General features: G+C 36.5%; 1 protein-coding gene across 3 annotated transcripts; it reads left to right on the forward strand.

The window, feature by feature from the left end:
* The first annotated feature begins 3,704 nt into the window (after window positions 1–3,704).
* On the forward strand, window positions 3,705–14,624 carry LOC107590150 (inhibitor of nuclear factor kappa-B kinase subunit epsilon-like). 3 transcript variants are annotated; one of them, XM_016278762.1, is made up of 23 exons: window positions 3,705–3,852; window positions 4,027–4,113; window positions 5,153–5,274; window positions 5,370–5,507; window positions 6,720–6,855; window positions 6,990–7,171; window positions 7,681–7,841; window positions 7,989–8,029; window positions 8,474–8,543; window positions 9,146–9,325; window positions 9,575–9,771; window positions 9,975–10,033; window positions 10,143–10,234; window positions 10,339–10,440; window positions 10,586–10,646; window positions 10,736–10,851; window positions 11,307–11,383; window positions 11,757–11,796; window positions 11,880–11,981; window positions 12,158–12,254; window positions 13,170–13,264; window positions 13,333–13,404; window positions 13,501–14,624. In XM_016278762.1, the coding sequence occupies exons 3-23, from the start codon at window positions 5,161–5,163 to the stop codon at window positions 13,562–13,564; spliced, it is 2,196 nt and encodes a 731-aa protein (XP_016134248.1). In that variant the 5' UTR covers window positions 3,705–3,852; window positions 4,027–4,113; window positions 5,153–5,160; the 3' UTR covers window positions 13,565–14,624. The 3 variants fall into 3 exon arrangements, with proteins under 3 accessions (XP_016134248.1, XP_016134247.1, XP_016134249.1); XM_016278761.1 differs by lacking the exon at window positions 8,474–8,543 and having other exon boundaries at window positions 7,989–8,099; XM_016278763.1 differs by lacking the exon at window positions 8,474–8,543 and having other exon boundaries at window positions 7,989–8,099; window positions 13,342–13,404.
* The last annotated feature ends 43 nt before the right edge of the window (window positions 14,625–14,667 follow it).

A 14,667-nucleotide genomic window follows, 5' to 3' on the forward strand; every position in this document is an offset into this window, starting at 1 on the left:
CCCCCCCCCCAAAAAAAACCCACATAATTTGGACAAGCTTTTTCATTACGTGTTATTTTCTGAATGTGGTGTCGTGTTCTGAAAACGTCTTCACAGGTGGTTACATTTGTTCATGTGTTAATGATTGGAAGTATTCTGTGTGTGTTGTTCCTGATACCTCATAAAGGCAACTGGAAACTGTCTTAATGGAGTTCTTTTGTGGGCAGGACTTGATGACAGCAGGAAACTCACAGTGTGTGTTTAATGTTAATAGTATGCTGTTGGCCGAGGCCTCCGTTTACACACACACATACTGTTTTCTTTCATGGAGTAAACTGAAATCAATCATTATACACTTGAATCTGCATTGTATGTTTGTGAACAAATTAAGTGAGGGTGATTTTCTTTCTTTATTTGTAATCATAACTATTGTTAAAATGTAATTCCTGTCCAATTGAAACAAGACCGTAAAATGAATTGTCTTGTCAGATATATTTATAGTTGTCCATTCAGATATCTTACCAGAGAAACCTGTGTTCAGATGTACTTTGTATATACAATAGTGTACATTTACAGAGGTACATTCTTTTTCTTCATAATTAGTTTGTGGTTTTCTTTTTCTTTTTGGTACAATATTGTACAGTTACCACTGTAGTTGCCCCTCAAATATACATTCTATAATTCCACGTGTAGTTCTTGTAGTAAACAGTTTTAAATAAATAAAAAAATTGCTTGCTGAATGTGTATTTGATTATTTGCAATAAAAATGTGCAAAAAATTGAAAATGATCTTTTTCCCAATTTTGCCAGTCACTTTTTCATTTTAAATCAAACATGCTTGCTAAACATCTTTTTGATTGTTTGAAAATCCTACTTTTATTTTGAATTTTCATTTTTGCCAATTTTTTTGGGTTTACATATATAACTGGGCATGGATCTCTTGTTACAGTGGCTACCATTAAGCAATTTTACCAGCCATTACACAAAAAGTACCCACATTTAGCTTTCACACATTTGTTGTTTGTAATGTTTGTAAAATACCTGAGTGATTCACATCATATCTAGGTTTTTCTATGGAACTAGAAGGGACTGTCCAGTTGCAGCTCCAATTTCTCATGAATTTCCTAATTCCCGATTCTTTAGTGTTCATTCACTGGACAAAAATGAATCCAATATAGTATGGAATTTCATTAAGAAACTAGAGAAGTTTGTTCACTTGCTAAGTAATAAAAAATATATTTATATAAAGATCAAAAATGATTTTTTTACTTCTTCTTTTTTTTTGCACCATAAATTGTACAGAAGGAAAAGATACCTCTCTGTTATGAAGAACCTTAAGACACCTATTCTGTTCTTGAGGAAATTAAAAATATATTTAAAGTGTCAAAATCTGATTAAGCATTAAAGCTGTCACTCACACCTGTCCTGATCTCACTCCAGAAGATGCTAAAAAATCAAACATAAAATCAAATATAAAACGATTTTACATCAAGGTATAGACGTTTAACTCGACGATACATTGTATCACTTTGAAGCGCAGCGGAGTGAAGTAAAGGTCGGCGCCTATACCTTGTGTTTGTTGCCTGCATGTGGGAAAGCATGGCTGGCCGTAAGGATGAAGAGAAAGACTCTGGACAGTACATCACACATGAACAGGTGTGTGAATTGATGGAGCAACAGAAAGCCTTCTATAAAGAACTGTTGCAACAACAAGATAATATGAGTCTTAAGCAATCAATATTTTCACAGGCCTGGAAGGAAGCTAAAAGTATGCCTTTGACTAAAGATAGAAGAATACAATTTAGCCGCTCCAATAGCCACACGGTGAGTGTGTTACCAGTGTTAAGTAAGATCCTAGAGAAGGCAGTATTTGATCAAATTACAAGATTATTATGTATCACAGAATAATCTGATATCAAATTATCAGTATGCTTTTAGAAAAGGACACAGCTTTAGCACAAATGACAGATGATTGGTATCGAGGGTTGGATTAAAAAAAAATGTGGAGCAGTCTTATTAGAGTTTACAGCTGCATTTGACCTTACTGATCACAAGCTTCTTTTGGAAAAATTTAAGTTATATATTTAGACCACCAGTAATTGCTTGGATGGAAAGTTATTTGGATAATAGATCACAGAGAGTTTTTTTTTTATTAACGGAAGTTATTCGGCTAGAAGGGGAATTGAATGTGGAGTTCCACAAGGGAGCAGTTTAGGACCACTTTTGTATTCCATTTTTACAAATGATTTATATCTGGTATTAAGAAGTGCTAAATTAACAATGTATGCAGACGATACAACAGTTTATGCATCTGCACAAACGTCAGTTGAACTGACGGCTATTTTGAATAGAATGGAGTTGGAGAGTATAGAAAAGTGGATTTTAGAAAACAAGTTGATACTAAATACATCTAAAACAAAGAGTACAGTATTTGGGTCTAATTTTTCTCTACGGTCCAAACCGGAGCTGAAATTATATATAAATAAAACACTTATTCACCTTGGATGATAAATTGTCATGGTCAAAGCATACTGAGAACACAGTGAAGAGAATGGGAAGGGTGGTAGCTGTAGTAAGGAGATGTAGACAATATTTTACGTTTGATATAATGAAAATAATATTAGATTAGAATATTAGATTAATCCTCCAGTGTCCGTATGGATATGAATTGTATGCATTTTGATCTTAAATGGCTAAGAGTGGAAAATAGGATGACTGCTGCAACACTGTTATCAACATGGAAGGTTTTACATTTAAAGCTCCATTGGATGAGTATAATCAATTACAATCTAACATTCAGTAACATGAATATGCCACTAGACGAGCAACAGAGGGTAGATTTCTACTCTCTAATGCTAAAACAAATTTTCTTAAGCGTACAGTAACATTTAGGGCAAAAATCATGGAATCTTTTACCATTGTCATTAATTAGGATAACAGAAAAATTGGCAGGTAAAAGCACACCTTGGAATTCTGTACTTTTCTGAGTTTGAGGTATAGGAATTAATTGAATGAGCAATACATTTTTTATATCGTAGGTGTTATAGATATTTAAAAGGATGGAAGAAATGTGAGATGCTTTGGAATGTGGAGAATGTATTTCACTTTTTATTTTCTTATTTCTTAATATGATATGCATAATAATGTATGAATGTTAAGTGTGGTGTGGACCCCAAGAAGACTAGTAATGCTTTAGGGCACAGCTAATGGGCATCCAAATAAATAAATAAACAAATAATTTATCCATAGCAGAAAATATGGGCATCTTTTCGTCTTTTTTTTCTAAAGAAATCCAGGAAAGCTTTGTAAAGAATTGACTAAAATATGCAAAGCTAGGTAAAAGTTCTTTCCTTGTGTCTTTTGAACAGACGTCAGGCAAAAAAATTCTCTTTTTTTTAGCCTATGCTTGCCCTTCTGCATTATTTTGCTATTTTAAATTCCGTCCACGAGAGGACGACATCCATTTTTGGTTTATTGTCACTTTTAATATGGTGGACAAAAATGGTTAGTGATGGCTGCAATATAACAAAGAGTGAAAAATGTAAGGGGGTCTGAATACTTTCCGTACCCACTGTAAATTACGTAAAATGAGCCACAACATAATATTTAAATTATGTTAATCTATCTAACTTTCAGATTAAAACATATGTTAGGAGAAAAACACAGCAGTACCCTTAACACAAACGCGATGCACCGAACAAGGAAGTTCCTGACAGAAATGAAAGTTGCTGCTGACACTGGTTTCCGTCGAGCTGCTCTCATAACTTATGAGTTACAGGAGGACTGCAGGTGTAATTAGTCCACAGAAAAAACACACAGGGATTGACGAATTCGGATAAAAGTGGAAAATGCGCAGGCATCAAACACACAAATGGTTGGTTGGTTTGTTTTTGTGGTTTCGTGTGTAGTCAGTCAGAGTGTTGATGTTTATGATGATATGAAGGGGAAAGCCTCAGACTGTCGGCAGTTCACACAACGTCTTTCCATAAACATTATAGCTTATCTTTGGAGAAATATGAATGTGTTTAAATATATTCCGTGTTTGCAGGTCATATAGAAAGGAAATGGATTTTATTTGACGCCTCTGTTGTGACGCGAGTGACTTGTGAGGCGTATTGTGTTCAGAAACAAACCGGTGAGTCACTTTTGCTTCTTTCAACAATGGTTGGATGTGAAAAATACGTCCCGTCGTTCTGTTTACCTTATGTTTAGAACTAAAAATAAAGCACTTAAATCTTAATTTCACTCAACTTAACATACTGTTTGAAGGTAATAACCAGGAGTTCATTGGCAACATGATTAACATATTACATGAACTCGTGTGCATGTTTATGTGGTTTATGAGGACACAAATTTGTATAATAACATGGGTATGACATAGGTATTACAACGAGAAGGTGATTTATGAGGACATTTTCAGTGTCCCTGTAATTCAAAAGGCTTATAAATAATTCAGAATGAGTTTTTTTGAAAATCTAAAAATGCAGAAAGTTTCCTGTGAGGGGTAGGTTTAGGTGTAGGGCAATAGAATATACGGTTTGTACAGTATAAAAACCATTACGCCTATGGAGAGTCCCCATAAACCATAAAAACAAACCTGTGTGTGTGTGTGTGTGTACTGGTTTATATATTCTGGTGGGGACTTAAACCTGACTACACACAGACTCATGGGGACTCGTGTCACGGTGGGGACCTAAATTGTGGTCCCCACGGGTACAAAAGCTTATAAATCATACAGAATTAAGTTTTTTGAAAATCTAAAAATGCAGAAAGTTTCCTGTGACGGGTAGGTTTAGGGGTAGGGTTGGTGCAAGGCACCGAACCCCCAACTGCTCCCCGGGCACCACAGCATAAATGGCTGCCCACTGCTCCGGGTGTGTGTTCACGGTGTGTGTGTTCGTTCACTGCTGTGTGTGTGCACTTTGGATGGGATAAATGCAGAGCACTAATTCACATGCCACATGTCACTTCACTTCACTAGAATATACGGTCTGTACAGTAACCATTACGCCTATGGAGAGTCCCCACAAGGATAGCTGACCAGAGAGTGTGTGTGTGTGTGTGTGTATATGTATATGTATAATTATTCTGAGAAAAAGGACAGATAATCATGAACGAAACTTAGCATTAAATATTTACTAGAGAAGCTTTGATTGTTTTTCTGTCATACTCAGATCTGATCATGTCATCCGCTTGTGTCAACACAATGACCATAAGTACAGCAAACCACCTTTGGTCGCTGGATGATGTTCTTGGTCAAGGGGCCACAGCAAGCGTCTACAAAGCACGAAACAAAGTACTTTATCATTATTACAGTTTTCCCAATTTTCATTACTTAAACAGGTCATAGACAGGTCATACTTTGCCTAATGACACTTTATATTGGTGTAGAAAACAGGTGAGCTGGTTGCCGTGAAGGTCTTTAACTTGGTGAGCTACAACAGGCCGTATGAAGTTCAGATGAGGGAGTTTGAGGTGCTGCAGAAACTCAATCACGTCAACATTGTTAAACTCTTTGCTGTGGAGGAGGTACGTATCTGATGTGGTTTGTGACGCTGTTTAAGATTTTCCAGCCACATTAGTGCTGATTTTTCAGATGGTACTTTGATGTTTGAGTTTCTCATGATGCATTATGTCAGGGATATTTTTGGCCAACTGTTGGTCACACTTTATTTTAAAGTCCAATTCTAGCCATTAACAAACCATTAACTACAACTACAACTTGCCTCAGTAAACTCCTAATTTCTGCTTATTAATAGTAAGGTAGTTGTTAACTTTAGGTATTGGTTAGGATTAGGGATGTAGAATATGGTCATGCAGAATATGTGCTTTAGAAGTACTAATAAACAGCTAATATGTTAATAATATGCATGCTAATAATCAACTGGTTAATAGCGAGAACTGGTCTCTATACTAAAGTTATATAGTCTATAGCCAATTTGATAATTATTCAACTTTTTACAGTTAGAAATAGCATAAAATAAGGGTGATAATACTTTTGCAACCATTTGTATTGAAAGCATTTATATACACTACTGTTTTATTTTGAAATAGTTTTTTTGAGCAAGGAACTGGAGAGTCTGTAAAGATATTTAGAATTGTACAAAATATTTCTATTTTAAACAAATGCTTTTTGTAAATAAACACACTTTTGATTCATCAAGGAATCCTGAAAAAATGGTCTCAACAAAACATTGGTAATAAGAAATGTTTATTGAGCTACAAATCTGTATATTAGAATAATTTCTGAACGATCATGTGACACTGAAGACTGAGGTAATGGCTGCTGAAGATTCAGCTTTAACATCACATAAATAAATTACATTTGAACATATTTTACAATAGATAATTTTTAAACTGTAATAATATTTCCCAATATTACAGTATTTAGATTAAATAAATGCAGCCTTGGTGAGCATAATAGTTTTACTGACCTCCAAACAATAAAAATATGCTACTACTACTACTAATAGTAATAATAATAATGCATTTTAAATGTATTTTATTTTAGTCTTTTCACTAACCCTTGGATATTAAAATAGAATAAAACGCCAACAATAAAAACAACTAGTTTGTAATCAGTTCATATGGCTGTTTCTCAGACAAGCAGGTGACATTCAACATATACCCCATTTCCATACATTCTGTAAAACTTGTTTGACTCCCCACCAAAAATAGATCACAGATCTGAGAGGTGAATTTTCAACACACTGCCTTCATTTCTATTCTTGTGCATGTCAGATGCATATGAACCCGAAGCAGAAGGTTCTGGTGATGGAGTTCTGTTCAGGTGGCAGCCTGCTGAACCTGCTAGAAGAGCCCGAGAATGCGTTTGGACTTCCTGAGTCAGAGTTCCTCATTGTATTACAGTGTGTGGGTAAGAACCAACAGAGGAAATTAAGTAGTTAAATCAGTTTCCACTCCATTACTCATGCACCTGTTGGGAGGCATTACTGTGGCTAAATGGAGCTCTACACCAGTTTTGTCTTTCTCCTATTTGCTCATATACAGTCCAAGGAATGAACCACCTGCGAGAGAATGGGGTGGTGCACAGGGACATCAAACCTGGCAATATCATGAGGCAAGTGGGTGAGGATGGACACTCGGTGTACAAGCTGACGGACTTCGGTGCTGCTCGTGAGTTGGAGGACGATGAGAAGTTTGTGTCCATATATGGCACAGAGGAATATCTGGTAAGGAGGAAATGCTGTTTAATTTCTTTCATTGGTTAATGTTGAAAAAAAAACTCAAAAGGTGCCACTTTCTGTATGCAATGATTCACAGAAAATACAGCACGTGCAGTTGCTTATCAGAAATGTACACAGGCGTTTGATGTGGTTACTTTAATCTGTCTGTGAATAAACATATTATGTGATGTAGCAAATTAGCTCAAAAGGGAAATGTATATAAATAATTACAATTAATTATAATTATTTATGTAGCAGTATTAATATTACAATGACCTATTCTGTTCGTCCAGCGAATATTCAGTGTAATTTCATATCAGCTCTAAGAAATTTTATTTTCGTGGCCACAGGAAATACCTTTCTTACAGTACTAATGCATTAGAGCAGCTAGATCTGGAATTAAGTGACATTGATCTGCAAGCAGTGACAGAATCGGATAAGGGGTCTGTTGGATTATTTATTAAATATAACAAATAATAATGTGTGATTTGTCCATAATAACTTGTGTGGTTCAGCATCCGGACATGTATGAGCGTGCAGTGTTGAAGAAGCCCCAACAGAAAGCTTATGGTGTGTCTGTGGATCTGTGGAGCATCGGTGTCACCTTCTACCATGCTGCCACTGGCAGTCTTCCTTTTATACCATATGGAGGCCCACGCAGAAACAAGAAAATCATGTAAGTCTCACCTGTAAATGTTTTAATTTAACTTATTATAATCAATTATATATAAATCATAATTGTAAATTATGATTTGTGATACATTACTGTTTATATTAGGCTTATTTATGTGCTATTTTCGGTGACTTTTGGTGCTCTCCCCAGGTACAAGATCACAACAGAGAAGCCAGAGGGAGCCATAGCAGGTGTGCAGAAGGTGGAAGACGGACCCATTGAATGGAGCTACCGACTGCCACACTGCTGTCAACTTTCAGAGTGAGTTTCTCTATGCAAAAGTGTGGTTAATATCTTTGTGGACAGACAGTATTGGCAAGGAAATTGTATATGGACCTCAATCAGTACAGCTATATTTAATTGATATGCTAGAGAAAAATACCATTCATTCAATGTGTCATACTGTATCAAGGGCCATTCACACCAAGGATGATAACTATATAACTACAAAGTCTTAATAATCATTCTAATTCTATTATAGGAACTTTTTTTTTCAGCCAATGAACAATAAAAACTGCATAACTGCAGCTCATGCATATAATCAACAATGATATCTGTCAGTGTGGACACTACTATTGTTATAGCTATCGTTCTTTAAGGTCCTAAGCCATGTCTAATTTTCGGAGCCATAGCAGGTGTGCAGAAGGTGGAAGACGGACCCATTGAATGGAGCTACCGACTGCCACACTGCTGTCAACTTTCAGAGTGAGTTTCTCTATGCAAAAGTGTGGTTAATATCTTTGTGGACAGACAGTATTGGCAAGGAAATTGTATATGGACCTCAATCAGTACAGCTATATTTAATTGATATGCTAGAGAAAAATACCATTCATTCAATGTGTCATACTGTATCAAGGGCCATTCACACCAAGGATGATAACTATATAACTACAAAGTCTTAATAATCATTCTAATTCTATTATAGGAACTTTTTTTTTTCAGCCAATGAACAATAAAAACTGCATAACTGCAGCTCATGCATATAATCAACAATGTTATCTGTCAGTGTGGACACTACTATTGTTATAGCTATCGTTCTTTAAGGTCCTAAGCCATGTCTAATTTTTATGTTGGCCTTAGTTTTTTGTCTACTGGAAATTTTTAATGATGAACACCAAGATCCACAATATAACAGCTCATTGGATTGTTTTCATTCATGTCAAATTAAAAATAGGCATCTGTTGTGACTCATTTAAGTTTCATGCTTTTATTCATCATGAATAACATCCTTGAAAGAAATCCTTGATAGTTCTTTGAACGCTGAAGCCTCTTGGTAGAACATGACCAACGGCTCTGTTTTTTCGCAGGGGTTTAAAGACCCAGCTGGTCCCAGTGTTGGCCAGCATACTAGAGGCCAATCAGGAGAAGTGTTGGGGCTTCGTCCAGTTCTTTGCTGCCACCACTGACATTCTGCACTGCATCACGGTCCACATCTTCTCTCTCCAGCAAGCCACAGCACACAGCATCTACATCCACTTTCATAACACGTATGTGGGCTCCTCAAGAAGAGATTTCTAATCTAGTACTCCATGCAACTTCATTCAAATGTGGCCCAATACATTTTTAGGTTGCTGTATATGGAAATTCTGGTTCTTTTTTTAATACGGATGCCATTTGGGTGTAGGTCCCCACATGGTCATTTAAAATATGATTACCTACAATTATATATAAGTATGAATAAGGCTGAACTACTTTTCACAGTGATTCCAAAATATTTTGTTGTTGTTATCCTCAAGGGTCTCAATCTTGTTTGAGGATGTTCAGGCCCAAACTGGAATTGAACTGGCAGCTCAACAGTACCTTTTTCTGGGTCATCCTCTCATCTTGGAGCCAAGCATGAAAGTAGTGAACCTTCCCCTCACCACTCCAGACCGCCCTATCATTCTCATCAGCCGACGACCAGAGAAACTAGTAGGCCATCCATACAAAGAACGTACGGTCATAATAAATGTTTTTTTGTGTGTGTGCCTGATGTCACAATGCCAAGTTTATGAGCCATTTTATAAACCCTGAAGTCTCAAGTTTATGTTTTTCAGTGTAATTTAGTTTATGTATTTTCACAAATAAATTGGTAACATTTACAGAGGTAACTTTGTCTCTGTTTATTCTTCCGCCATCCCTTCTTTTTTTCTGTAGCTGAGGCCCCTGCGATGCCCACAAAGTTTGACGTCATGGCAGATTACACCTTCTCCAAGGTAAGCAAGCCTCTTTGTTTTTATCTCTGGTGCTTATTTTTGGTGAACATTATAACACCATTATCCCTGAGCCTCACACTGTGTCCTGTTGTTTTCGTTCCTCCTAAAGACCATTGTCGGGGTCATCCATCAGTACCTGCGGATAGCCCGCTCACTCCAGAAGTACAGGGAACTGATTCAGCAGGGGTTTTATAGCTACATGTGAGCTCTTATATAATCACTTAGAGTGATTATATTGTCACAAGAAAACCGAACCTGATCTTGACATTTTAGTGTGTCCAATAACAATATTCTTGACTTTTCAGTGAAAACACCGGTTTTGAATACAGTAATGTGGCACACAGGATTGCCATGGTGAATATGAAGCTGCTTTCTTCTATCAGCACTGAGGAGCATCTCCATCTATTGTAAGAACCCACCAGTGAGATACTGACTGAATTTGTGTTTTAGTTTACTACATGGTATCATGAATCTAATGCTTACTCTAGATTAATAAGCATTATATGTAGTAAGGTATTTAGTGATGGATGTCTCTTGATTATTCCCAACCAGTGCTCAGAGGTTTGCGCATGAGTTTCCAGACTTTGTAGACAATAAGAAAAAACTCCCACTGGTAAGAGTTGTGCTTTGTGAAATGTATATTGAATAAATGAACTAGAACACACAATAGTTTGCATCCTTGAGGTTTATCATTGTGTGTAGATTGAAGAGGATTTGCAGCGGATGTATGGCAGTGGAGTCAGAGAGTTCCAGAATCAACTAAAGCATTTGCATGTGATGCTGTCTAAACACTCCGAGACACTGGCCCAGGATAAGAGGTAACACAACCTGTTAGGATCATTTGGGGGAAAATGATACAGTTTACTATTTTCAAACGTATTCATCATTGTATTAAATCATTATCCTGGTGCCAAGGGATTTTCCTTAATTCTCTTATTTTATTTCTATTGAAAAACCTTGAAAATAAACTTAAAAACTATAGATAACATTTATCTTGCAGTGCCATAACATAGTAAAACATTTCAGCACAGCATTTGTCCAAATGTTGATTTAACTCGTTCTGTAAATTGAATTCAATAATAAACATCACATACTATCACGTATAACATAAACAAAAATGCAAGCATATGTTAATTATAAATTATTTCCAAAAAAAATATGTATGCTTCAAATGGTTGATTAAAATCAATACATTTGCATATAAATAAAATGCATTTATTAAATTTTAATCCTGTGTTAATAATTAAATAGATTTTTCTTCCTCTTAATGCAGCATCCAGAAGATGGAGGTTTTATTGGGGAAGATTGTTGCAGTACATCAGCAGTATTGCAAAGACAGAATGACAGGAAGTAATTGGATGCACGTTTTTTCTCTCATATTAATATAACACAACAAATTACAGATGAATCTACTTTGGGGGTTTGGTGAGTGGAGCCAGTGCTGAGATTAGTCAGATTAGTTCTCGGTACTGCGCTGCAGGGAAGGGAGGCACTGTTGTGCTGCCTTATCTGACAGTACGGACCATTCCAGACAGGCAAGCATGGCGACAGAAGAATATGCCTGGCTGCATTGATAATGTTAGATATGACGCTGCAGAGAAGCCAGTCAGCTAAAATAGTGCTTATCTTGAGCAGTCGCACAGAAAAAAAGGACTACAGTGTTGGGTTAAGATTTTCAAATGACTGCTCTGACTGCTATTCATTTATTCTCTTTCTGTCCCAGAGCTCAGCTACAATGACGAACAGATTCACAAGTTTGAGAAGTAAGTATTAAACCCCAGGAGCATCTTGAATGAGTGCCCGTTCTCACAGTGATTAAACTGAGAAACAACTGTTTTCTGCTCAGGCTCAATCTGTCTACATACATAAAGAAGGTCAAGAGTTTATTCAAGGATGACTGTTTGCAGAAATACCAGGATGTTCTGATGGCTGCTGTTAGCTGGAACAGGTATGACAGAGGTCACATGGACTGAGAATACACCATTAAATCACATTATGTATGGGCCCTAATGTCAAACATATTTGATACACATTTTATTACTGTCAAAGGTGTTTTGTCTAAGCAGCAAAAAAGCAGTCAAAGAACAACATATGCAGGTGGCCATGTGAGTGTTGTTTCTGCAGGGTTCTTTATAAGATGCAGGCAAGTCTAGAGCATTTTGGAGTTGTCCTCCGCCAGAGCATGGGGGATCTGCATGTGTGTGAGGCCCAGCAAAACAAGGTCAGCCCTCTTTTTTCCACAAAAGACACACACCGTCTGTCTTTAGCCCTATTCATGCGTGACAAGATGTCCCCGGGGAGGTTAGGTAAATTTAGTGTTTCAGAGACTCATTTTGTGATTTAATCCTGTCCAAAGTTGAACAAGGCAGTGTAAAAATTACACAACAACAAACATTTTGGCTTACTTTGGGCTCAATCCCAAAAAAAAGAATGCCTGTGAGGGCAGAATTAAAATTTTTGACTTTAGTTTTATAGCATGACTACAGCTAAATTTCTCATTATGCTGCATTGTGCACAGTCATTATGAATTTTAAGTAAAATTAATTTCAAGTGGAACTTGCATCACTTCCAAGTTTAAATGATAATTATTCAAATCAATAAGAACTTGCCTTATCATGGCTGTTCAGCCCTTTTCAGGCATAACTAGTTATCCCTGAGGAGGTTAGAGAAATGTTGTTTCACAGACTAGTGAAATTTTCTCTGTTTTTCCTCACGCAGCCTCTGTTAAAATTGCACAATAAATTAGTTTGTTGACCAACTCTGGACTCAAGCTCATCTGGAAATAATGTCTAAGGGCAGATTTGTATTTTTCACAGTGGTTATTGTTTATTTTGACCTTAGTTTTGACTTTAACTACTGCTACATTTCATTATGAATTTATGAGGTTTTTTTTGTGTGCAAACTCTCTGGGTAAATATCTCAGTTCAGAATTAATTCATAAGTAAGGAGAGTCTAATCATCAGGTATATCAGGTATGATCCTCTCCTTAATTCCTGCTCATAATTCACATATCTTTCTGCCTAAACCTAACAAACTATTCTGAAATCAGACATTTATACAGTTCCTGATCCACGAAAAGCTTGGATACAGTATGGAGCATCCTGAGTCCTGACCACGTTCTTCTCCATCTTTGCAGGTTCTGGACAGAGCTGTGCTTAGAGCTCTCCAGCAGTCTGTAGGAGCTGAGGGGGTGGATGGACAGAAAAAAGACGATGAGCACATGATTCTCAAGTATGTCATTGCATTGAAGATAACACAGCATTTATCAGTTCCAAATAATTAAAAAAAACTGTTTCCAGAATGAACAGATTAAAGGATGAGATGGAGGCTGTGGCACGGGAGCTACAGAATAACAACAACATGATAGAAAGGTACTGTATAGTGTTTAGCTGTGAATGTTTTTGTGTACAGCTAATGTTTTTGTGTGGAAAATCCTTTCAAATTTAACAAGGCATCTTCTTTTTAAGCCTTGCGGTAGTTACCGCTACACTGCCATTGGAGAAAAAAGTACCTCAAGCCAACAGACCATGAAGACCTCAAAGAATGCACAGCAATATTTATATTTACCGAGCCTGAATCTGTGAGCTAAAGGGAAAGCAAAAGATAACATCTAAAAAAATGTCCTTGGTTGAACCTCTTAAACCATAAAGAACAGATTAATGACTTAATGGCTGTTACCAGGGCAGGCAACTGAAATTACATGATGTGTACTGATGTGCAAAGCACAAATTGAGTTATGACTGGTCTCGAGTCCCTGAACTGTCCTATGACAGATTAAAGGAAAACAGGAGTGTTTACAACTGCACTTTGATTTGATAGGAATCACAAAAGTCATATTTCTCAGATTCAGTGTTCATGTAGTTACTGCATTTTATCTTCATGCAATCTAGTAGTATTGACTTTAACAGCCAAGAAAATAGAAATATAGATCTGTTGTAACTACTACAGCAGTTTTCATGAGACTTAAATATTGATAGCACAGTGCATTCAGCGGACAATAATGGTGTAATTATTGCACAGTCATGGGATGGAGGGAGAAGAGTTCAGTCTGCTTTGTAATTGATTCCGTTTTTGAGAGATAACTGTGCAATTGCACTAATTTAATTAGTCTATTGATCACAACAGAGTATCACACAGCATGGAGCTCTAGAGGAGGCTTTGTTTATTTGACAATGTTCACCTGACCTTTGAAAAATGTGTGAACTGTACAAATGACTCCAAATATTATCATCCTGCAAATACTGACAAGTCAATAGACTTATACCTTGCTGTGTTACAGATCATTACAATATGGAAAGTGAATGATGTGTTTGGTGGGTTCTGGTGGCACATTACAGAGTGAGAGTTAAGGGGAATTCCTCTTCCTGGGGGAACTATGGTGACCTTACAGAGACCACGCTTTGTTTCAATGTCAAAGCTTGCATATGTTTGACTTAAAATTGAATTTGATCAACTGTCCTTTTGCCAGTTTGTAAACTTGCGTGTTAAATGTTTTGTATTTTTTTAACATCTTCACTTCTGTATTGTGAGGTAAGAGGTACCCTTTAAATGTAAAGTGATACTTGACAGTCTAATAAATATATGAACACAATTGGTGAAAATATTTTTTTTATTTAAAAAAAAATATATATATA

This window comes from Sinocyclocheilus grahami, unplaced genomic scaffold (assembly GCF_001515645.1).
Source record: "Sinocyclocheilus grahami isolate Dianchi unplaced genomic scaffold, SAMN03320097.WGS_v1.1 scaffold125.1, whole genome shotgun sequence".
NCBI classification, from domain to species: Eukaryota; Metazoa; Chordata; class Actinopteri; order Cypriniformes; family Cyprinidae; genus Sinocyclocheilus; species Sinocyclocheilus grahami.